The sequence below is a fragment of the Pimephales promelas genome, chromosome 5 (assembly GCF_988280905.1).
Source record: "Pimephales promelas chromosome 5, fPimPro1.hap1.1, whole genome shotgun sequence".
Classification (NCBI taxonomy): Eukaryota; Metazoa; Chordata; class Actinopteri; order Cypriniformes; family Leuciscidae; genus Pimephales; species Pimephales promelas.
The window spans coordinates 28886146-28911682 of record NC_142773.1 but is presented as its reverse complement, the minus strand read 5'-3'; the positions used below and the strand labels follow the sequence as shown (position 1 = coordinate 28911682).

Genomic DNA, 25537 nt, shown 5'->3' with positions numbered 1-25537 from the left:
CATGGTGGTCATAAAGGGATAGACATGGTCTGAAACAATGCTCAGGTAGGCCGTGGCATTTTAACGATGCCCTATTGGCACTAAGGGGTGGTGATGGTGCAGTGGATATGACGCATGCCTTTGGTGAGAGACCCAGAGTCTACTGCGAGACAATGTGTCCCTGAGCAAGACAATTAATCCATAGTTGCTCCAGAGGCGTGCGAACTCTGACATATAATTTTAAGTCGCTTTGCGAAATAAAAGCGTCAGCTAAATGAATAAATGTAAATTTGGAACTAAAGTGGGCCAAGAAAACATCCCCCACATCATTACAGCACCACCAGCAGCCTGCACAGTGGTAACAAGGCATGATGGATCCATGTTCTCATTCTGTTTATGCAAAATTCTGACTATTCCATCTGAATGTCTCAACAGAAATCGAGACTCATCAGACCAGGCAACATTTTTGCAGTCTTCAACTGTCCAATTTTGGTGAGCTCTTGCAAATTGCAGCCTCTTTTTCCTATTTGTAGTGGAGATGAGTGGTACCCGGTGGGGTCTTCTGCTTGTAGCCCATCCGCCTCAAGGTTGTGTGTGTTGTGGCTTCACAAATGCTTTGCTGCATACCTCGGTTGTAACGAGTGGTTATTTCAGTCAAAGTTGCTCTTCTTTCAGTTTGAATCAGTCGGCCCATTCTCCTCTGACCTCTAGCATCAACAAGGCATTTTCGCCCACAGGACTGCCACATACTGGATGTTTTTCCCTTTTCACACCATTCTTTGTAAAGCCTAGAAATGGTTGTGCGTGAAAATCCCAGTAACTGAGCAGATTGTGAAATACTCAGACCGGCCCGTCTGGCACCAACAACCATGCTACGCTCAAAATTGCTTAAATCACCTTTCTTTCCCATTCTGACATTCAGTTTGGAGTTCAGGAGATTGTCTTGACCAGGACCACACACCTAAATGCACTGAAGCAACTGCCATGTGATTGGTTGATTGGATAATTGCATTAATGAGAAACTGAACAGGTGTCGCACCTAAATCCTTTAGGTGAGTGCATATTTAGCCTACAGTACCGGTCAAAAGTTTGGAAAAATTAGTATTTTTAATGCTTTTGAAAGAAGTCTTTAATGCTCATCAAGTCTGCATTTATTTGATCAGAAATACAGGGAGAAATATTATGCTGATTTATTATGATACTTTTTCAGCATTAATTAAATAAAAAAGAAAAAGAACAGCATGTATTTCAAATATATAGCCTATACTACTGTTCAAAAGTTTGGGGTCAGAATTATTTTCAGGGAAAGAAATTACTTTTATTCAGCAAGGATGCGTTAAATTGATCAAAAGTAATAGTAAAGATTTATATTGTTAGAAATTATTTCTATTTCGAATAAATTCTGTTCTTTTTAACTTTTTATTAATCATTGAAACCTAAAAAAGTATAACAGGTTCCAAAAAAAGCATATTTCTGAGGGATCATGTGACACTGAAGTTGAAAATTCTGCATTGCATCACGTAAATAAATTATATTTGAAAGACCACACACAAACAGACAATTTTAAATGTTTATATTCTAGTTGTTGTTTACATTCTTTACCCACAATCCCTTGCATTTCTCCCTTTTTCACAACTTTTCACATTTGAAACCTTTAGTGTACATCAGGTCAGACAGACGGGATGTGTATCATCTATTATGGAAAATATTCAAGGTAGGCAAATTGTCATTGGGTTCCTCTCTAAAACCACACTATATTATTATTACCGTAGGCTAGGTTTCGTATAGGTTGTTAACGGATCACAGTGCTCAAGTCACGTAAGTGCTGAACATTGCTCTTCCATGTTTCTTGACACTTTCAACTGACAAACAAACAATAAATAAAGTGCAACGCTCAAAACATTAATTGGGACGAAAACGGGATAAAAAAAAGGTACGCCTCTCTCCCATAGCTCTCTCCAAATGAGTAGTGCGCACGCATGCGCAACGAACAACGTTACGTATGAGTCGCGTGTATCATTTTACTGCTCAAATATTGCACGTCGTTTATGTTTTCTTAAACACTTAAAACTGATCTATTTCTGAAATAGACTGTATTATGTGTACAGAAATGCACTATTACTAGGCCAGTTCCTGCAATGCACGTTCTCTGGTACATTTTCTTGTATTAAAACCGATCTTGGTGTGCCACGGCACGCGCCTAATATAAACAAACTGATTTATTCTCTTCACAGCGAACAATGAACGTTATGACAAACCTGGCAGAGAGAGGTCCTTCAGAGGGAAATATCAAATTCCAGATATGAATAGGTAACTTAATGTTGATGATCTAATTTTGAGTTCAACGGCCTAGCTAATGGACTGTGTGTTTGCCAAGCTGTAATAATGGATATAACATAATGACTATCTACAAATAAAAATGTCTAGTATTATATACAAGTCTATTTATATTTATTTCCATGTAGACATGAACATGGTAGAGTATACACATTTGATACATTTCAAAGTGTTTAATTGTGCGTTTTAGGTAAAGCTCGTTTATTTCTGAATATGCCTGAATAGATGACAGCAAGATCAGTATCTAAATGGCTCTTTGGTATTGCTGTATCTTCTTTACTTTCAAAGTGATTCGGAAGAAGGCTTTCTTGTGGATGACTGGCTGACATCCAAACAAGTGAGTGCTTACTGTACATCCAGAACACTGCTTATATTTGAATAGATTTAAGTCTATTCAAAGGGTGGTCTTACAAAAGGTGGTCTTAGATCTCTGAATCTTGCCTTGAAGATCATGTGATGTGATTGCATTCACAGAGCACAGTATGACATGCTGATACACAGCAGTAAATATCTGTTAAGACCATAAGATGCCAGGTCTCAGGTGATGATGTCACATTCTGCCTCAGGATTGTGACAGGTGGTTTCTTCACAGGGCCAGCTGTCCTATTTTTTTTTGCAGCTAATGGTATATTATCTGCTAAATGTGTCCTACGGCACAAATACAAAGTGTTCTGTGGATAAAGGGACCTTACTACTAGAAATAGCCTTAACTGTGACAGGTTCGAGGTCTCTTGAGGATTGACCAGATCTTAAGTGAATGGAACTGCAAATTCTTCACATCGCTTTAATAACTGAGAAGACTAGCTGAATAGAAAGTAGCAAAAATATTTGCACACCAGGACCAACGTTACCTACCCCTGCTTTAGATTATTAAAGTTCTGATCATGTTGTATTCCACAGATGTGAGATTTATTTAAAAATGCCAAAAAGTATTCAATTGGATAATTTGACAGTATTTACCATTTGCCAATAATTGTAATAATTCAGTGAGATTTTTGTGTGCACAAGGAGTCTAATAATACATCTTATTCACGGCAGCGCCATCTTTGATTTTTAATGAGAATTAAAGCGAGGCTGTGAGGGATAGATATGCATCTCTTCAATGGGCTGTACTGTTATTTATTGTGTTTTCGGATTGTTCTGCTTATGAAACACTGGAAAAATATCTTTCCAAGAAATTTCAGTTGACAAAAAAACTCCTGACAATGTAAGCTGTGGAAAATTGTAAGTAATCTAGGAGCTTTATTCAGCTTTTTACAGCGGATGCAATTGGAAACACGGTAAGTCTATCCCTCACAGCCTCACTTTCATTTCCTGTCATGGCGCTGCTCTGAATAAGGTCTATAGCCGGCGGTCTACATGGAGATTTGATGTCAGCAATGTCTATGACGCTTGAAGAAAACTACCTGCAAAAACTATGTGCAAGCATATGTATCTGGACAAAAGCTGTTTAAAACGCAAAGGGTGGTCACACTTAATATTGATTAGATTTAGTTAATTGAAGTTAACTGATGTATAAAATCTATTTATGCGATTATTTTTGAAAACTTTTCTCAGTACTGTAGCTGTGAAGGTAGGTCTCTTCAAGCGCCTTAGAGACGTTGCCACAGTTCTTCTGGATTTAGTCTGTCTTAGTTTTTTCTGTTTCTACATGCAATTCCAGATGGACTCGATAATGGTGAGATCCGTTCTTTAATTGAGTGGTGACAGATATTATGGGAGTGGCTTGATGCAGCGCAGGGGATGCTGATAACTTGGTCTTGACCCTTTAGAAACTTTAATTAATCCTGTTACACAACAAATGAATGACTCATTAAGTGTTCTTTGGAACATACTTAAATTGAGGGTGTATTTCTCAGGGTCTCTTGGATACATCAGATGAAGAGCTGAACGATGACCTTTTGCGTAGCGATGATGAGAACGAAACTATGAGGTAGGGTGAACTTTTCCTCTTCCTGTAGCAACCTGGTCTATAGGTGAACTGTTGGTTAAAGGTTGAACTTTGATGCGCCCCAGAGCCTTTGTTTCGACTAAGCTTTGCTCAGAGCAAACACTGTCAAAGCACAATGCACATAATGAGAATGTTGTTTTCAGAATGCCCTTATCTTGCTATTTTTTTTTTTTTCTGGCAAAAATCTGGCAAATTTCCAAACAAGAATTACAACGCTGCACTTGGAGAATACTGATTTCCTGACATGGGCAATAATCTTAATGCTTCATTAAAATGGACATGTGTCAATATTGTTTTTGAACAGTTATATTAATGCATTGTGGTACATTTGACAGGTTGTGTTTTCTTTTCAGATGTCACGATGAAAGTTTTTCTAAACCCAAAGTGCAGGCGATTGCAAAGCCTTACCTCGTGTGTGAAACTCCACACCTTGCTGAAGACCAAACCATATGTCCTAAAGAAGAGCAGACAGAGGTGGACCCTGGTGAAGTTTTAGACATCGAAATCAATGCTCCTTCTGGAGATGAATTTCAAGTGAGTTACCCCTTTATCTCTTTAGATAGCATTGGTTTGTCGTTTTTTTTTTTCTCCTTCCCCTCCTTAAGCTCTTTCGGTGCTTTGGAATTGTCTCCCTTGAGGGAGGGAGGGAGTGACAGGGAGGTGAAATTAGATCTATTATCACTCTCTACCAGTTTATTTGTCTGTGCCCTGACAAAGTTAGTGCTGACAGCTTGTTTGGTGGAAGGTAATGCCCCCCTGTTGTCTCCATGGCAGAACTGAGCTCTGACCTTGAGGCCCGCATCCCTGCGGAAAAGAACCTTTGTGTTGTAGGAGAGACTCCCCGCCAATTATCAGCCTCAGATAATGCATAGGCTTCTATCAAGCCGTAAACCAAATCTGATAACGTCCTGTGTAGGTGAAAAGATTATTGACCCTTCAAAAGATATCTGTGTGACTTAAATATGGTGGATATAACTGATACTCTTCTCTTGTTTTCCTGTCCACCAGAGAAAGAGATTATCCCTAATAATGGTGTGATGCGTGTTGTGAAGTCAATGTATCATTATTTCAAGGACGTCTAAGACATTGCTGAATAAAGGCTTGCCTTTCATTGTAGGAGGAGATACAATCTGTTCATAAGTGATTGAGAGCAATACAAAATAAGGTCAAATAAGCTGTCACTGGACAACCTAGAGTGAGTAATTCAATGATAATGCTATTGAATATGTTAATCAGATACAGGGACAGCTTTATCCAAATGTCAGCTGATTAGATGTTCAGATGATTAATCAATAAAACATAAAGCCTGTGATGAAACACTGTTATGTGTTTTTAGCAGGAAGTTGGTGACTACAGTGACCATCAGCAGGCAACATAAAGATGGATTAAATATGGATGGTTTTGCCCAGTTTACACATTAGGGCTCAATGCTAAGGATTTTTTTTTTATGGTCCGAAGGGCCAGTGGTTCAGATTTTTACCTGCCCTGCCAAAATTTTCACTGGACCCACCGCAAAAAAACGAATTAATTAATTAATTAAGTTAAAATGGTTATTGTTTTCATTGTGTTTGACCCATGAAACCTTAATAAATAATGTTATGACACCAAATTTCAGATACCAGTGAAATTTCACAATTCTCGATTCCAATTTTGATATCACAGCAAAAACTACTTGCTTAACAAATATACATTTCATAAGTTAAGAAAGAAAAGCTACAATATGAAAAAAATAATAGCAATAGCACAACTAAATACAATAGAACAAACATACAAATTAATTTAAATAAACACCTGAGATCTGGATGTTAAAGGTGCAAAGTAATTTCTCCACTTAATAAAGTTTATGGCCCTGTTTATACGCGGACGCTCGCGGTTAAAGACCTAAAAATATTTTAGCGGATGTGCCTTTCGTTTACACGGTGACAGCGTTTTGGGGAATTAAAAACGCAAAAAAGGGAAACCACCCTCCAGAGTGGAAATCTTAAAAACGCTCCACCGCCACGTTCCTGTGTAAAGGGTAAAAACGCAAAAGTCTGCTTGACAGACAGTGAAGGTTGTACGCAGACTCGCGGACTTGGTGTTGTTGGTTGGCAGTGCTTCACATTGCAACCTAGCCGCCTGGAGTGCATACTGCATCGAATTTCACACACTTTTGCGTCACCATATGCACGCGGATAATATCCCACCCATAACGCTTCACTAGTCGCAGAATAAAAAGTGATAACGCAACGCCACTTTTGCGTTTTCCCTTCAGACGTTTCAGTGTAAACATAGCCTAAACCTAAAGAAATTACCTACCTTGTGGGGTGCCTGCCATATTGAGCATCACATGACGAGCCAAATACTGCTAACTTTATCTTTGTGACCCCATATTAGCTGACACTTTCATTCGTAATGGGTCTCAAGTACACCTGTGGGTAGGTATTTCTGTTATGATATTATTATTGACCAAAAACCTTTGTGCTTTTTCCAGTATAAACTCCAAGTCCCCTTTGTAACAAAACAAAAATGAGTTTTTGGATATGCTAACAGTTTCCTTGTAGGATTCAGAAACTTGGTTTCCATCTCTTGATCTGCCAGCCTAACCATTTAGTTTGCTAAATAGATGCTGATATCTTAAATCTTCAGCTAATTGGATCTGTCTGTCACCTTTGACCTACCGCTCTAACAGCAAGAATCTGTTAGCCTAGACTGTAAACATAAACATACACCTGCAGTACAGATGGTGTCTGCTGTTAGGTTTACAGTCTCTGTGCACAGAGTGTCAGCCTCCAATTGTGGCTCTGAGCTGCATTGTTTGTATCAGGAGTAGAGACACAAAAGGGACCGGGGGGGCTTTTTTTTAAGCTAAGAAGGGGTTGTGCTTGTGGGGGCTGGGATTCCCATCGGCACACTGGTCACTTTTCAGTTTTGAAATGCAAGCTGACATAATTTTAGCTCTGGAGCCTATTCAGCAGTTTTCTTTAATGCTGGGTCATGCGCTGTTCTAGCTTTACAGAGTAAATTCAATGGAAAATCATGTTGTTTCCTGTTAATTGTGTTATTATTTTGTAAAAAAAAAAAAATGTTCTGGGCTTTGGCTTCATTTGAGTGCTTTGTTGGCCAAAACTGTAAAAAAACAAAACTCAGTGTTGTCATTTTGGAAGCGATAAAGAGAACCTAACCTTTACAACTTTCCGATGTAGAAAATAGAAAATGAATAAATGGTTTTAAAACAACCATTTCACTCGCACCATTCGACTCTTGATCTAGTGCACACCATGCACTGTACATTTCTGTATAAAAAGCTTAGGGGCAGCTCTAGCAAAGCTCAATTGACATTTCAGTTTGTTACAAATGTAATTTGCATTTTGTCAGAAGTTATGACCCTGTGCAGCACCCTATTTCCATTAAAAGGATGTGCTCCCTACCTACTGATTGGAGATGTCACCCGAAACCATTCTGTTACGCAGAGCAGTGAAATTGATTGTGACACATAGTGTGAAAGGAAATAATTGCTGATTCATAGCCTGTTGAGAGGAAGACAGGTTAAAATGGAGGGTTCGATATGATGCTTGTTGTATAGATTTCACAACCACCATTGCTGACGGTTAGTGCGGCAATGGCTCAGGTTTTCAGTACTGGTCAAGTTCTTCAGCAGTTTGTTTTGTCACCATTCATTTGATGGCGGTGATCTGTGAGCAATCAACATCACATCACGATGTTTTTATAGATGATTTTTCTTTATGTTTTGTGGTTGTTTTGGGAATAGTGCAGAGTGGAACCGATTGACTTGAAGCGGGGCTGCTTTGGTAAACAGGGATCTTCTGCTTTGGAATGAAAGACCTTGGGGTTAATAGACAGACAAGAGTATGGGGGATTGATACACACTCCATAACATAATCCGCACACCCCCAGTCCCAGCAGACCAGCACTCAATGGGAATTTATGAATTTATTAAACATAAAATGCTTATCCTGCCAACTATTTGCATGTATTAACTTTAGTACATGTAATTGCGCATTTTCATTGGCAAGCAGGTATATGTATGCATGTATAGATCTTTTTGTCATGCGAGAATGTGAGCTTGGTGAGTTTGCTTTACGAAATTATTTCAGATATCAAGGGTTGTTGCTCCTTTTACTGTTGTTGATATTTGGATTATGCAAAATAACTTGGCAGTTTTCCACTTTGAGTCAATCATGCGAAATTAGCTTTGTGTTTTGCTTTGGATTTAGCATCTCTCATGTGGTAAAAACATCTTTTGCATTAGACGATTACTGTAAAGCCCTATATAATATTTAATTAATGCAAAAGACAGTGGTTGCACATTCTGATAGCGCTGCGGTATTGTTCTAAACGTGTCCCTCTAATTGTTTAATTGATGATGAAGAGAGCCCTCTCCCTCTTCCCTCTCGACTCCATGACGAATGCTGAATGAAGCGTTGCTGGTGTCGGATCGGCTGAAACTGCTCATTTAACATGTCAGGAGTGAGTAGAGTGAGTGTAAATTATGCATAGTTCCACATTAGCATTATGTCATGTGCAAAAAGCTGACTGGAGTTGCAGATGTCTTCATTCGCTCTAAAGTAAACTCCTCTGTAGTGCCTCAAATGGCACACCTGATGCTGATTTTATATCTTCCAAGGTTGCCTTTTGAAATCGCCTTATAAATATTGCTACGTTAACATCAGGCATATTAAATGGACTGATATTTATCTAAAAATTTCTTTCATGTAAAATGTAGAAATACAATATCTCCAAAAAAAAAACGTTTGTTTTTAATATTTTGCATTTTGGTTAGTATTTTATTTAGAAAAAGTTAAGTCACAGAAAGTTGTGAAATATAATTTGAATGCTAAAATAATATGTGTATAAGTAGTATAAATGAATCTGTTTTTCTAGTCATGCTCTGTTCACTTTATGGGCACATTTGTATTTTCTGTAAAAATGTTTAAGGTGGTTGCTCACACCAGAGGTTTTAAGTATTAAGGCCCTCTTCTTTGTCTTTCCCTTTCTTTACCTTTCTGTCTCTCTTTCCACGTTCCCCTCAGCCCCTGCTCTTTCTATCCTGAAGTCACGGTAATCTGTGATCATGGCATTAATAGACACAGACAGGCGGAGGCGAGGTATCACAGCCCCTCCTTCCTCTCTTTGCAGCAAGAGTGGCAGCCTTATTGTCTGCTGGCGTCGTTGGAGTAAAGTCCTGAATTGCCTGGCTTTATTCAAATGATATCACATTTGATAAAGTCATCTCTCAACGAGAACATCATATAGCTCTGACCCTATTGTAACAGGTATACAGTATCATTAAACACTGCTTTTAGAAGATGTAATCAAATGTGGTCTTTTTGCTCCCGCTCGCACCCCTCGGGCAAGTACGTTCCACCCACAGACCAAACCCTTCAGAGTCCCGAGTCACACCCTAGCTCTCTCTCTTTCTGAGCCCCCACAACACTTCGAGCCAATCGGCTCCTTCGCCAGGACCAGAAGAGCCCTCTTTCGGCAAGGTCAGTCTCAGGCCTGCAGCCGCTATCTGCCTGAGGGCTTCGCAAATTTACTTTCATTTCATCAAGCTGTTCTTGCTGTGAATAATGAGCTGATAAATATTGCTGTGGGTTTAGATTTTTGGTTTGTCATTTCGTCTTAAAATTTATTGTCTTTTTCAAAATTAGGGGTATTAATACTATTAATATTCATAATGCAGTTTAATAAATGAATTGACATTTATTATTAATACAAATTTGAATGTTTATATTGTTGTGTTATTATTGATGATAATAATAATACTACTATTTAAAAATATCTTAAAAATGTATTATTGTTGTTGTGGTTTATCAGCAATAATATTCCAGAATACATCATTAATAATTATTGTTTTTGTCAATGATACAAATTCCCAAATGCATTATTAATAATAAAACATATGTATTATTTTCATTGTCGTCTATAATAATGCAATTCCAAATTACATTATATATTTTAATAATAATAATAACAATATATGCTTAAATATTCTAGTCATTACAGTAAATAATTGCTTTCTTGTTTTATTAAACTGCAAAGCTCCTTGTTCATTGGAATGTTCTTTAATAGCTTGTAAGTCCATTTCCTGTCTTTAAAGGAAGTTAAAGTGTCTGTACTGAAGTAAGTGTTAAATAGGCATTATCCTTTTCTATTGCAGTGCCCTTGATGTCTATACAAAGCCTGGCCTGGCCTGCTGTGGTTCCCTTGAGCATCCAAGAGAGTAGCAGCTGCTCGCTCAGTGTGTGTGTGTGTGTGTGTGTGTGTGCTCTCACAGACAGTGCTGTGTATATGTTTTCTACTGCTATTAATCATGAGTGCCCTGGCTAAACACTGTTTGAGTTGAATCTGTAAACATTGATAGGCGTCCTTGTGCAACTGGAAAGGTTTGATATGGGCTTTAGGCACATGTTTATTTCATTTCCAGGGAGGAGGGGGACTTAATGCTCAATAGGATGTGAGGTCACGGGCTTGGTACATACAGTATGCCCCAGCATCAACATTTCTATTCAGTTGAAGTCTTATTCATTAGAAGATGTCAAAATATCATTCCAAAACATCTTCTCCTCAAATTAGTTCTGCTCTACACATTAGATGTCAAGAAATTAGTTTTAATCAATTAACCTGAACCTGTAATCCTCTTTTCTTTTAATCATACAACTTACATACAAATCATTGGTTGTTGCCTCCTTAAAAATGGCTTCATAAATGTGCACATTTGACATCATGGCACAGGCTGCTTTTTTTTTTTTTTTTTTAGTAAATGAGGAGAAAAATCAGTTTCCACTTTCCAGCGGCAAGGTGTTGGGTGTTTGACCAAGCACACTTGTCTGTTCTTCAAAAATTGTTTTCCAAGCCGGTTATGTGCTCTGGGTGCCCATGATGTGGTGGTGTGTATTTTTCCACTCCCAAATATGAATCTCAATCGAGTGCTGCACTTCAGAGAGCAACTCAGCCTAAGCCAATCAGCAGTGTCGTCGGGCCAAGGCTTGGTATGATGCCGTTTAGAATGCAGGTGACAAAATGCCCCCCGGAAACTTCCATTTGCCAGTGGGCATCTGATTAATCACGATTATCATACCATTATCATACAATCACACCCTAATCGTACATGCAGGGCCCCATCTGTGGTGTGTGTGTGTGTGTGTGTGTGTACGGAATATTTTCTGTGTAGAAAGGTGCTTAAATATTAATCCTGTCTATCATTTTAAACTTCATTTTACAACTGCATTGAGTATTCCATTGAATTGAAATGGATGAATTGCCTCCAGTGAAAGATCTCATTAATTCCATTAATTGCAGGAGAGAATGGGTTGGCTGCTGTTTGTTTGCTCTGGCTGAATGACAGCTCTGATAGTGAGTGAGGCAGATAAAGGTTCTTTGCTATGGATCAGTGGATTGCCCGCAAGTTTTTAATTCAGTGATGTCAGAAGTCACTTAAATGGCTGTGGTGGAAAGGAAAAGATCAGACCGCTGTCTTGTTAAAACACATCACAAATAATCCAGGTCATAGGAGTTCAGTTTAGAAAATGATGCAATTTCTAATAAGCACCGTTTTGATTTTGGCTGCAGTGCATATATATATATATATATATCTTTTTTGTATATTATAATATTTAGATGATTAAATAGTTACCTATCCTGCAATAAATTATGTAGAAAACTCGAAATAACGAAATTATTTTTAAGTGAATAATTTTGTCCTCATTTGACCTTCTTCAGCAGTAGCCCTACAGCACTTTTTAATTTAGAGTGCACTGAATATAAACATCCCTCTTATGACTCTCTGATTCCACAACAGCATCTCTCCTTCAGGAAAGAGCCCCAGCGGCATGACCGTCTTTCCTCTCGATCTGTGCGGTTTCAATGGCAATTCTAATACTGAGAGTGGAAGACAACAGGCAGAGCATGATTCTAATGAAACATCCTCCCATTGTCCTCTAAATCATCTCGGTTATTGAATGCAGTGCAATCCACACCTGGCTCCAACCCTGGAGAGATTCGGCTGCCTCTATCTCTCCCTCTCCTTCCTGCTCCGTTGCTCTATCTCTCTCTCTCTCTCTCTCTCTCTCTCTCTCTCTCTCTCTCTCTCTCTCTCTCTCTCTCTCTCTCTCTCTCTCTCTCTCTCTCTCTCTGTAAATGCAGGATTAGCCATTGAAAGAGCATGCTTGGTTATCAAATTCATACAAACGGCTTTTGCTTTTGTGTAGTGCTTTTAATTAAATCCTACTGGGGGGCTGGAACTGACCTTTTGAGTGGAGAACTGATTAAGTGCACAATGGCCAGTTATTTCTGAACCACAGTCTGTTGCATAGAGCTACTGATTAACTTTCTGTTTAGGATGACTTGGCTTGAATCTCATTCACACACAGGCCAAGGAGAGGAGAAAAAAAAGGAGTAATCAATTTTGGTTTAGAATGTAGATTAAGAACGATAGCATCAGGTAATTAACACGGGTAAGGGTGGCATTTTTGTATGTGAAGTACAGTGAAAAAGGGCTTATTTGAGAACCGAGGTGGATATTTAAGAGGATAAAGGTGAAATCAGGGTGGTTAGCTTTTATTTGAAAGGATTCATTTGACTTATATGATTTATATCGAGGAAAAATGATTGTTATCATGCCCCTGAAAAGCTCTGTGCAAGCTATGTCAGATTGCCTAATCATAATGGCAAGGGTGCCAGCAAAGTTTCCTCTAACATTTTAAATGTGAGCATACTTGAGACAATCATTGTACTGTAAATGTTGTCTTGCCAAAACAACAAAAATAATCATTTTAATTAATAAAAATAAACATAATAGGACCTTTACCATTATTTCAGTCTTCAGTGCTAAAAAAAACAAAAACATTTATCATTATGAAATTTTTTTGAATTATTTGATAAATAGAAAGTTCAAAAACAAAATAATTTATTTGTCTTTTATAAACTGTATACAATATAAACTCATAATCTGTTTAAATTAAATAATTAATCTTTTTTTTTCAAACGTTAAAATGGTTAAAAAATAACAATGCTTATAAAAAATATACTTTTATTTTCTACATTTTCTCTACTTTTTATTTATTTATAATATTTAAAAAGAAATATAAATATAAATTCTTATTTTATCCTTTATTTTCCTCTTAATTTGCTTTAGAGGTGATAAAATTATTAAGAAACCTGCAGAATATATATATATATATTTAATTTTTTTTTTCATAGTGTCTTGAAGTAAATGCCAGAGATTTATAGATGTTGATGTACTACTGTCATTTATTTTTTTCATGCACTGTGGTCTACATGGATTGTTTATTTGAATGTGTTTTTTGGTGCTCAGTTGTTGGTGTTTGTCTGTTTTAGGTTGCACCTGACTTGCGAGAGGGTCTCTCTCCTCAACCCTCTGGGCATAATCTTAAATACTCCTGCAAGGGACAGCCTGCCCCAGAGGAGACACTCACCAGACCCTGTCGCCGTCCTGGTGAGACCACATATCCCAACTGCATACAGTGCTCCAGACGGTTGAGCAAACACATCCAGTCTCGGAAGGTGTATGCTTAGATGTGCACACACTTTTTTTTTTTTCTTCTTTTCTTTTTTTCTAACCGAACCATCTGTTACCGTGCTGCTCTTACAGTTGGGACACTTTAGAACCCTGTAACCTAAATCAATACACTAATGTTTAAAGGTTTGGGGTCAGTATGATCTAAAAAATTATTATTATTATTATTTCATTTAGCAAGGGCACATTAAATTAACGAAACGTATCAAATACATGTATAATATCACAAAGGATTTCTATTTCAAATAAATGTTCTTTTAAATTTACTATTCAAAGAATCTTAAAAGTATCATGGTTTCCACAAACATACTAAGCAGAACAGAATGTGAATTAGATATATGCATTTACAATGTTTTGAATTACATAGAAATGCCTATTTGCCTCTTTAACCTTTGCCCCATCCTCAGCACCTGCTGGATGCGGTCAGACACCCAAGGTGGAAACAGAAGTAGAGATGTCACATTAGATCAGCGGAAATATGGCAATATGGCACCCTCATGTTCACTTCCCCTCTTTTTTTGTCTTTGTTTCACCCCTCCTTCAAAGAGCCAGTGTTCCCAGGACAGCATATGTTTGATCAACAACACTCTGCTTCAGTCTTGGACACTAATCCGCTCCTCGCTGGACCTGCTCCCATGGGCTCCATTCATCCTCCAGGATATGAGAGTGACCCCTGGAGGCCCAGTCCAGCTTTGCAGGGTCTCACGGATCTGTCAAAGTCTGGGTCTCCCCACCGTGGCCACTACTCTCTCCCTAAAAATCGATCAGTTTTGTCTGGCTGTCCCTTTTCTGCTTCCTCTGGACCACAAGCACAGGTAATATTAAAGGATGTAGCAAAATGACCACTCCAAGTCATGAGACGACTCTGACCTCTTGTGATGCTTAAGGTATTTTGCCCCATAAATACTATTTAGATCCTTTACTTTATCTCTAGGTGTAGTGTACTTCGGATAATTAAATACCAAGTGCGTACTTGCCTGTTTATAAGTTTTGTTGGAGCTGTGGTCTAGTTTGTGTCAAAAATTGGCAACAAAAAAACCCTGCTAATATCATGTAAATACAATTTTTAATGTCTACTCTAAATACATGAATGCACTTCAAAGTAAAGGATGAATAAGGGTAAGTCTGTTTGTTCTCATGGACAGAAGGACCCGTAGGCTACGCTGCCCTCTAGTGTTTTTAGGCAGTTTTGGGCAATTACTCTGTTTTCAGTTTAGCTTCATTAGGCTGAGACTGAGCTGGATCATTTCTACATCAAGGTCATTACATTTTGCTCTCTGTTGGCCTTTTTCTTAAGCGTATCAATACACACACTTATGTCATCCATGAATCTTTATTTATTTGTACACCATTGAGTTGTGGAGCTGGCCATGTTTATATGATATTTTATTTATACATTGTTGATTCTCACTTGTAGCTAATTTTACAGATTTTATTTACATTTTAATCATCAAGTTCAAAGTATGTCGTAATTCAATTTAAATGTCATCAAACAACAGCTCTTAGATTGGACGTACTATGCCCTTTGTCTTGAACTGTGTGGCCAATCACAAAGCAAATCACAGTGTCAATCTGCCTTCATCAGTAGTGCCAGGGAATTGTGTTGTTTAAAGCTAAAACTCATTTAGTTAACATTTTAGTTAGATGTATAAAGAATTAAATGACTAAAAAATTGCAATATTTGCATCCAAACAGCAATATTATATATATTTATTATTAATAATAATTATTATTATTGTTAAGGTAATATTTTCATGTGAAAGCACATCAATTATTTCAGTCTTCAGAGTGACGTGATCCTTCACAAACTATTTTAATACGCTGATTCTGTGTTTAAAAAAACATTTCTTATTATCATCAATGTTAAAAACATTTTTTCTGCATAATTTCTTTGTGGAAACTGACACATTTTCTTTAGTATTCTTTGATGAATAGAACATTAAAAAGAACAAGATTCAAGATGGAAATCTTTTCTGACAATATAAATGTCTTTTAATGACACTTTTGATCATTTGAATGCATTCTGACCCCACACTTTTGAACTGTAGCGTGCTTCTACGATGTATATTTTATTGGTAAAGGTCCTCCTCCCATTTATTCACTACGTGTAAAATTTTGATTAACTTTACTAATCCAGCAAGCCTCACTGGCTGAGCTTTTATTACCAACTGCAGCACATATCCATCTCTAATAACAGCCTCCATCCAACTCAGAAACCTGCTGTGCTGGTAAGAGCTGTTGCCAGGATGGTGCAGAGTGCCAAGCCCATGGCTGTTGCCAGGGGGATGCCCATTGCTGCAAGGCAGCCAGCAAGTGCCAAGTCTAAGATATCTGCCAAAACTCCGCCAGCACCAGGGATGGTGGGAAGAAATGTGGGTCAGAAGGTCAAGGTGAAGCCCCAAACTCCTCCAGCTACTCAAAAATGTCCCGCAAAGCTGCTAAACATGACAAACAACAAAGAGGTCAGTGTGATGTTTGTGACAGTCACAACTTTATTAAAAGAAAACCTTGTTGAGTAAGACATTAGCTGTGTTGTAATGTTTAGCATCATTTCACAGTTTTTGAAGGCTAGGAGTCTCTCTTTTTCTCTGGACTTTGATATAAATGTGTGTGGTAATAGAGCCTTTCACCCCCATGCTCAAGGTCAGGCAGTCTGTGTGAACGCTGTTCATTAGACCAATTATTACCTCTAACAATGCAGTCAGGAGGAAATCAATAGCCACTGTCAGGGCTGTTTCAAAGCCTTGCTCTGAAAATCAATCAGTCCAGCTTCTATCTGCATTCTCCTCCTTCAGTCATGTTCAGTCAGCAGACATTTGCCAATATCAGCAAGGATTTTTGTTTAAAAAAATGCTTTAATTATATTTAGCAGTGTGTCTGCGCCTTAAGCAATAACAGAACACAAGCGGTTACACCTTATAGTGATTTTCTTTGTGTTCGTTATAAAAACGTGTACTAATAAATGTTTAAGCTTGCTTGTTATAGCATTGAGTTGTTTATTTGCTTAACTGGTCTATTTTGTTATCCTCAGCATGATGAGGTGTTGTACAGGCAGAGGCTGAAAAAGCAGAAGCGACTGAGGGAGCAGGTTATCAAACATAAGGAATGGATGCGATCTATTCGGGCCATAAACAATAGGCGTCTGCTTCTGGAGAGCTTTCAAACTAATAGTTCCACTGGACACTGGAACAACTACCAAAATCAACAGAAACAGCCGTGCATCATGAATTCTTGCCCTCAAAAGGTTTCGCACCAGCAGCCCTTCCATCATCGCCCTCGCTGTCTCGTTCCGAAGCACCAACCGGAATCCCAGTCTCTGCCTCCACAGCAGCACCAGTACCACCTTTTAGCACTTCAGCCGCCATGGCAACGAGCTCCACCAGCTCCAGGAAATCCACCAGGCTGTGCAGCAGAGGTGCTGCATAATCAGCCTCATCAGCATGGCACAGACAGGGTGATGTTACAGGGGATGGAGCAAATCCCAAATCAGATGAACCAACAGTACAGTAATGACGAGGCCCATGCAGCAGATCCGCAGGTAGTTCGGCAAAGAGGCATAAGGATATTGGAGCAGAGGACTTCTGAGGGGCCTGTTCCCACCAATATTACAGTTGTCAAACACTTCAGCCCAGGTGTAAGTACTGTACTTCCACATGAATTATCACATATAACTGCTACTTAGGCATTAATTTGTCAAAATCTCAAATAACTCTCACAAGTGCTGTGATTCGAGATTTACAGATATTGGCTTTATTATAGGCTATTACAATACAGTTTATTTTGAATCATTTACTGCTTACTCTGTGATTGTCTGATTACTGATTACTTATAGAACTGATTACTTATGCATTATGAATGTTTTGATTATGATAATGATGATATCATTTTTATTTAGCTTATAATGCTGTACTGTGTCAAGCATTTCTGTAACAAAAGCAAAAATAGCTGTAATGTAAAGTTATTTTTTGCAAACAACACACATTACAATATTAAACATGTTTACATGTTCAGTGAATTAAATAAAATATGTAATTTCCAAACTGAATTAAGAAATAAAATCAAATAAATGTAATATATTATATTAAGTATTGAAATAATCATTCTCCTCTTCCAGTTTGAGCACAATTTTTTGATAACTATGTTAATATATTTTGGTGCTGTTTCCACAGTATGAATAGCATATGTCCATATATTAGTTTATGGCAATATGCACATGAATATAGATGTAAAAAAAATGCCCTTCTTTTATTCCTCTTTCCAAAACAATCTCCTTAATTCACCCCATATATGAATTCAATCTCCCCCATGCAACATCACAACGTTCTCCTTTCATCTCTGTCTTTCCATGTGTAGCCACCCTTTCTCTTCTCCCTTCTTTCCTTTCCATAACCTGTCCTGAGACGAGAGGCACGCGAGCTTTGGAGACCGATGAAGATAACAGGGTGTCAGTCTTAATAGAGGTTGTGGTGGTGGTGAGGGAGGGAGAAATATCTGCAGACAGCCGAATCGATGAGGTTGCATTTGACAGAGTGGTGTGGGCCTGCTGAAAGACAGATCAGCAAGATGCTACCCAGGGACATTGTTCCGCTGTCAGTCTCATCCACGCTGACAATGTTATCTCTCTCCCTCTCTCCAGTATCAAGTATCTTTCAGGTGTTCAGAATTGGATGTCACCCCCTGAAGACGTTCAATTAATCTTTGGTGTGTGTTTGCTGGCATTATGTGTGTGTGTGTGGGCACGCTCTCTTAATACCTGTAAATAGAGAGTTGCTAGTATGGCGGATTTGGATTGAAGAGCTTAGCCACAGATAAGGGAAATTAATTTTTCATCAGGAATAATAGCAGGCGTGCCAACAGGGAACACAAAGCAGGAGTGAAGGCGAGTGGGGAATTTGTCAAGTGTTGTCACCCCAGGATAATACTGCTTACTCTGTGATTGGTGTAATGGAGGGCTGTGATTTCTATGGAGGAGGATTAATCACTTTACACTGTGCTGAGAGCAGCGGAATACAGATAGCGCTGTTTCACTGCGTCAGGTTGTGCTTCTTTGATTCGGGATGTCCTTGGGACATGTTTGTGGCATAATATGGCCTAAAGTCGTATGCGCATTCAGTGCATCAAAACAGGGGTGTCCAGAGCAGTAAACCCCTTCAACTAAGTATCAGTGAATTTAAAGGGATACTTCAGGATTTAACATTAAGCTTTGTATTACCGTCATATCCCCCTTATGTATTTTTTTGTCTGGAAAAAAAATCCTCCGATAATGCTAAAATCGTCATTTTGCGTCATTGGAACATTTTTTGGCCAGAGGCTAAAGACTACAGCCAGTAGAAGGGGCTGTCCCGCATGTTTTCAACCCGCCCATAAAGGGTGGGATCTCACTCACTGAATGTACACATAGTGTCAGCCATCTTTTTTTTAAGCTAAACTTGTAGGCTCATGTTCTGTGGAAAAAGCTGAGTAACTTAGTAGGAGAAAGCCGAGTAGTATCATTCTCTTTTTCACGGACTTGTCCGGGATTCTGCTTTTGCTTTCTGCAGTCACCATTCATTGTTTACATGCATAGCTTTTGTTTCAATCTAGCTGAATTCATTCCGATTGGTCAATCTGAAATCTGCTAAACAAGTGATCAGTTGATGTGCATTTTAACATTGTAAAGAAAATTCCTGCTCCTCTGTGAGAGATACGAGACTGGTATCTCACAGGTGTCGCTCATTGGTAATCATGCCACCGGCCTCGTGCTGTTCAAAACAGTAAATCAATGGCGACTGTTTCATAATCGCAAAAGCCAAATCCCGGACATTTTGGGTGATCTCGAAACACATTTTCGGGCAGACTCATCACGGAGACTCACTAGTAGCCCAGACTTGTTGTTTAGCGCTCTGTTACCACTAGGCGTGGCCTCCTAGGGCAGCAAAGCAAGTGCATTCTGGGAGTTGTTGTCTTTCATCCACATAAGCCAAAAATACATTTTCTGGCTTTTCTCAGTCTAGAAAGCTCCAAATTCAAAAATAATTTCACATTTCTTTTACATAAATGACCCATTTTAAATACACATTCATCTTTCCAGAGGTGAAGTATCCCTTTAATGGCCAATAATGTCTAATTTCACTGGTCCTCTTACTTTCGGAATTATAATTATTTTGGATGAAAACCTCTGTATAGTGGAACTTCTAACCATTTGAATTTCTCAGTGATGTGACACTCTTCTCGCCTCTATTGGTTATTCAAGTCAAACTGGGCCCCTAAACTTTAGCTTTGAACTTAAACTTCCAACTTGGAAAACTGCTGAACTGTGGTTTCTTTGGTTAATTTATCACACCCAAATCAGCTAAAAGAATATAAAGCAAAGATTTTTAAAGAAGCTATGTGTTCGTATAGATTAAATGATTTTTGGACATTGGGCCTCATTTCCAACTTAGCCTTAGTGTTATTTATCAGTGGAGACAGTTGTCAAAAATTTTCATCCAGACGTTCCAGTCAGCATAGTTCGCCGGTGTTAGGCTAGCGCGAGTTAACGGTAATTAGCCTGCCATTAAAAACAGTTTTATCCACTCCACAGTACACCAAAAGCAAATAAATTATAACGGCGCACTATCGATGTAAATGTCTGTTAAGAGAATAATGTTAAAAATCAAACTACTCTTGCATCTCAATGATCGCAGTACATTTATGCAATACTAGTTTCTCAGCAGCGGCGGAATTTCATTCTGTACACATTCTGTTTTGGCTGCTCTCAGTAGGTGTTGTTTGGCACTAGTAGTAGCTGAAGAAGAAATTGAAGGTGGTTAACCTGAATTTCTCTAATTATTCAAATTTTTCTTTTTTTTTGGTATTTTTATTCTGTGTTTGTGTTTTTTATATATATATATATATATATATATATATATATAAAACCCTAATACATTGTCTGATAATAGACTGTCGCATAGACCATGTGGGAAAAATCAATTATGTCCAGGTCTGTTGTCCTGCAGGAAATGTTGTGATGCTCTGTCTAACATCATAACATAGTCTGTGGGAGTTCCATTGTTGTTCATCACTGTAGGCCAGTTGTTTTGACTGTAGGCCTGGGGATGCCCACTGCTTTCACAGCAGTGTAGTGGTCTGGTGTGACATTGAGGCCCAGCCAGCCAAGAGAGGTGCGGAACTTGAAGCAGAGAGAGTCGCAGGGAATCCTGATTTGTTTATGCTCATTAAGCTCTGAGGTGGGAGGTGGGACACTCGGCAGGATAACAGGAAAGTAGATGCAGCATGGGAAGGTCAGGAAGACACCTGGAAGTTGACTAAAAATACACTGAGAGTTCAAGTCCATCATTAGGACTGCATTCCACCAATAGTGGAAATATCTCGATAGGCATTGAACTTTGAGCTTTATAATTTTACAGCTATTATTTATGCTCTAACAGCAACATTACACACTAAATAAAGTTTGAAAAATGTAATCGCGAAGAACGGGACCTTTAAAATTCATTTTTATATAGTTTTAGTCGGCGAAAAGGGGGTTTAGCAGACGTGGGCTTCTGTAAAAGGTTGTCATATAAAAATGAAATCAATGATGTCTGAGTGAGGATGACAACCTGGGTGGACAAACCGGTCAACAAGTTGAATTTGAGGTAGCATTCTTTTGACTCTAATTACATGTTCCCGGCAGACATCATAGATTTCATTTTTATATGACAGCCTTTTACAGCAGCCCATGTCTGATTTCCTAAAAAAAAAAAACAGGTGTTTTGCCCCCATGGGTACAAGTGGAATGTTCAGTGCGCATTACATAGTTTGGTCTGCTTTTGTTGCTTTTTATCAGAATACAACTTTGGATAAGAAAAGAATGGGACAGGCATAATAATATCTCTAACATTTCACACAAACTAAATGAAAATGACGAGTTTAAGACTATGTTAAGGATATTATGTAGGTACAGATATATTTGATGCATGTGATCCTATCCATTTTTAACATTCCTATTCTTTTGTTGTTGTTGTTGTAGACTATAAATGGGAGTTAGTACAAGTTCTGATCTCTCTTCACAGATGAGTGAAGATACTAAAGCGGTGACTGAAACAAAGGGTAGAATTGTCACCTTCAGTATGCCTGATTCATCTCCACCTTCAATTCTGCAATACGGGCTTAAGCTAAACCATCCCAATGAGAAGAGAGGATCTGGCCCTAACCAGCCCCATGACAAGGTAAATGTGTCTTTGCCTTTATCCTGTTGTAAACATGGGCGAGTGCTGAGTCCTTCTGGATCATTTTCCTTATTTATTGCCATTTTAAAAACACAGCCTCTTTTTCATCCTCAAAACAAATCAATATGGCGCCTACCCCGTTACTGAGGTCTTGAAGATCCATTGACCACACTGTATGCCCGGTTCCATTAGTGCAAAATTTTATATGGCATCTAACCTCAAAAAGGTCTACTCTTGTTTTAGTCAATAGACTAAAAAACATTGAGGCATCTCATTCGTATTGAAACATCAGCAGACGCCAGAAGGGCAAACTAAATTGGTCGTCCCGGCATGCGCCTGGCGCTCGCTGCAGGTTGTTGTTCAGGGGCGAGGTATAGTCGAAGAGGGCCAGATGGGCAGCGCCCACTTGGTGCCTGGCAAACAGACGAGCGGTAGAGCAGGATGAGGGGGAGAGGATGGGCAAGGCTGCAGATCTGGTGTCAGTTGAAGGGCTTTCTTCATCAACCGCTGGGGTCCATCTGAAAAACCTGCTGATGTCAGTAAGACCCATTCAGGTAGGTCAAATCCCCACTCCCCTCCCAACTCCACCACTCACTGTCAGGCCTGTCTACTCGCCCTGGAAAGCTGATACGATCAGTGCAATTTACTGTGAAACAGCTTAACCCCTTTGTGAAAGTTAGTGCGATTAATGACACGCTGTCACTATGGTATCATAAGATTGGCATTGCATTCTTCTGCCCTTGGTGTTTGTCAACTTGGAAACATCTTCAATTTCTCATAATTTTCTGAAAGTTTGTCTGCTGGATATAAATGCTCTTTTATCTCTAACTTAATTTACGTATTTTGTTATAACTTTAGATTAAATTTGCGACACGTTAGGTATCATGCACTAACCATGAACAATACTTTTACAGCATTATGAATTTACAATGATCAATAGTACACTATCATTCAAAAGTTTAGGGTCAGTAAGTTATATATATATATATATATATATATATATATAATATGATGATTCATCAACTTCCTGTCTAAAAATGTATTGTGTAAAGTGTTTTTTTCTGATAGTGGCTTTGTTTCTGTCTCTGCTTCTTCCGAGTTGATCATGATGATTCAACTCGAAAGAAGCAGAGACGGAAACAATGGCACTATCAGAAAGAAACACATTATATAATATATTTTTAGAAAGGATTTTGATGTGGAGACTGTCTGATAAAGTGTCTTGTTTGACCTAACAGTATGTGGCATCTTCTCTACTGGATCTGACACCTGGTTTATCTGTTCTGAGAGAACGGAATAAATGTTTGGCTTTTGCTATGTAATTATTCGTAATGCATAAGCCCCTCAGATGACTGAGCAGGAAGTAGGAAGCTCTGAGGATGAAGTATTTCCCCATAGTTCCCCATCCTTACTGCAGCCAATCACCTGCTGTTGCTTGGTCTGTTGATGTGCCTGTCAGCACAGTATGACTCTATCCCTGGTGTACGCGGATCTAAAGGCTTGACGGGGTTGAGAGGCGTTCGGCTGTCATGTCGTGCATTACTGCACAGAGAGTGAGAGGTGATTGTTCACTCGCTGACACAGAGGCATCATAGCACACTGCCTTGAGCAATGCTTGCATGGCAGTCATCTGAATCACAGCTTTCATATTATGTGTTTTGTATGTGAGTAGGTGTGTTTTCTTTCTTCCAGATTAAACCATTTTCCCCCCTTGTGGCTGTCACTATGCATTATATTTGGCTAGCTGATAAACTACTTGGCTGTTCATTTAATTAAATAAAAATATAATTATAAAATGAGGATTAAGAAATTAGTTTTGAATGAAAGTAGAAATTGCGATTAATCACTTATCATGGTGTTATTACATAAAATGGTAATCCTATCATTACTGGGATTAGTGTTCATAATGTTTTTTTTTTTCACTTGTGACTGGAATAGTCTTGGTAAGAAATGAAGGCATATTGCAGTTCATGATGCTGCGTTTCTTAATTTCATAAAGCTCCGCTAGAGGGCAGTCTTAGTCGACTTGTTGAGGTTTAGGTAAGGCTGAATACAGAAAGGTCAAGAGGGACAATTTGCTATGCTATTAGTTATACTTCTTATATTTTATGGATGTCAGTATTTGATGAGTTACTTTGAAACAATTATTTCGAATTGTTTGCTTATTGTACTTTTCAGAGATTTCTCAGAGGGAGAAAGTGACTGAAAATTTCAGAATGGCACTTTTGAAAAAAAAAAAACTTTCAGCTGCATTGCATGTATTTGATTGAAAATGCAGTAAAAACAGGAATACTGTGAAATAATAGTTTACAAAATATATTTTTTCTATTTTTATACATTTTTAATATGCTTATTAATGTACTCAAGAAATATTTCTTATTATCAGTGTTGAAAACACTTTTATATATATATATATATATATATATATATATATATATATGATATGCATTATACATTATATATGATATATATTTTGAATCATTGATAAATAGAAAATTCAAAAGAATATTTATTTGAAATGGAAATCTTTCTTAAAATTATCAAAGTCTCTGCTGTCTCTTGATCAATTTAATCCATCCTTTCTAAAATGAAAGTATTCATTTATTTTGAAAAATCAACTAAAATTTCAGTTTTAGAGTAGCCTATATATTCATTACAGTTGCCTATACATTCATATGCATAGCATTCACTGAATCCATTGTAAATGTGATCAATGAAACAATCTGTGCGTGATTCATTTAGCAACATCCGTGGTGACAGGATGGGATCTACACTAAAGTCGTTTTCAAGTATTTGCTAGATGTTAAGATCTATACCACCCACAGCGTCCTGCAGTGACCAAACGGCTACCTGGAATGTTAAAACGAGCGGCTATTACATGCAACATTGATTCTCAGTGGCTTCTAATGAGCTGGTGGTTTTATGATGTCACAAGCATTACAACAACACCACTGACCCTGACAAGCAGCAGGCCCACTGTCACCCTATAAAAATGGACAGAGTACACTACTGGAAGGGGATAATGGGCGCCAGCCCAACATCATTACTTTTTAATGAGTGTCCCACAGGGGTCATACCTTTGATCTGACCTTTATAACCTTCTTTTGACACAGGTGGCTGTCAGGGGAAACGAACGCAGTGCTTTCATGTAAGTAGACTCCATATTAGTTTCCCAGCATGTTCACGTTTCAATCATATTTGTTTATGTGGTATTGGGTACCATATACCATGATGCTCTTTTTTTTCCCCTCTTTTTGTCTCGGATATTATAGACCCTTAAGTTCCGGTGTGAGAACAGAGCCTGTTACTGATCAAACCTGTGTCAACTTCATAGTTAGACTGAACCGCTGAATCTCTCGGACACCAACTCCATCCAACATGCTGAGTAGAATATTTTCAGTGTTCTCCCAGTTTTTTGTTACAACATTTTTGTTAGGATGTGATATTTGCCTTTTTTGTGATTGTTGAAGACAGGGGTTTGACAGTTGTTTACATTTTTGCTCCTTGGTTTCCATTAAAACAAACACTACTTGCATGGTC

General features: G+C 38.3%; 1 protein-coding gene across 3 annotated transcripts; it reads left to right on the top strand.

Annotated features, from left to right (window-relative positions):
• Window positions 1–1597: 1597 nt before the first annotated feature.
• On the top strand, window positions 1598–25537 carry rbm33b (RNA binding motif protein 33b). 3 transcript variants are annotated; one of them, XM_089131261.1, is made up of 12 exons: window positions 1598–1693; window positions 2214–2289; window positions 2605–2653; window positions 4176–4249; window positions 4621–4801; window positions 13610–13727; window positions 14355–14623; window positions 16022–16270; window positions 16840–17442; window positions 21842–21997; window positions 25111–25145; window positions 25270–25537. In XM_089131261.1, the coding sequence occupies exons 1-12, from the start codon at window positions 1678–1680 to the stop codon at window positions 25346–25348; spliced, it is 1905 nt and encodes a 634-aa protein (XP_088987387.1). In that variant the 5' UTR covers window positions 1598–1677; the 3' UTR covers window positions 25349–25537. The 3 variants fall into 3 exon arrangements, with proteins under 3 accessions (XP_088987387.1, XP_088987388.1, XP_039533821.2); XM_089131262.1 differs by lacking the exon at window positions 1598–1693 and adding an exon at window positions 1787–1912; XM_039677887.2 differs by lacking the exon at window positions 1598–1693 and adding an exon at window positions 1953–2131.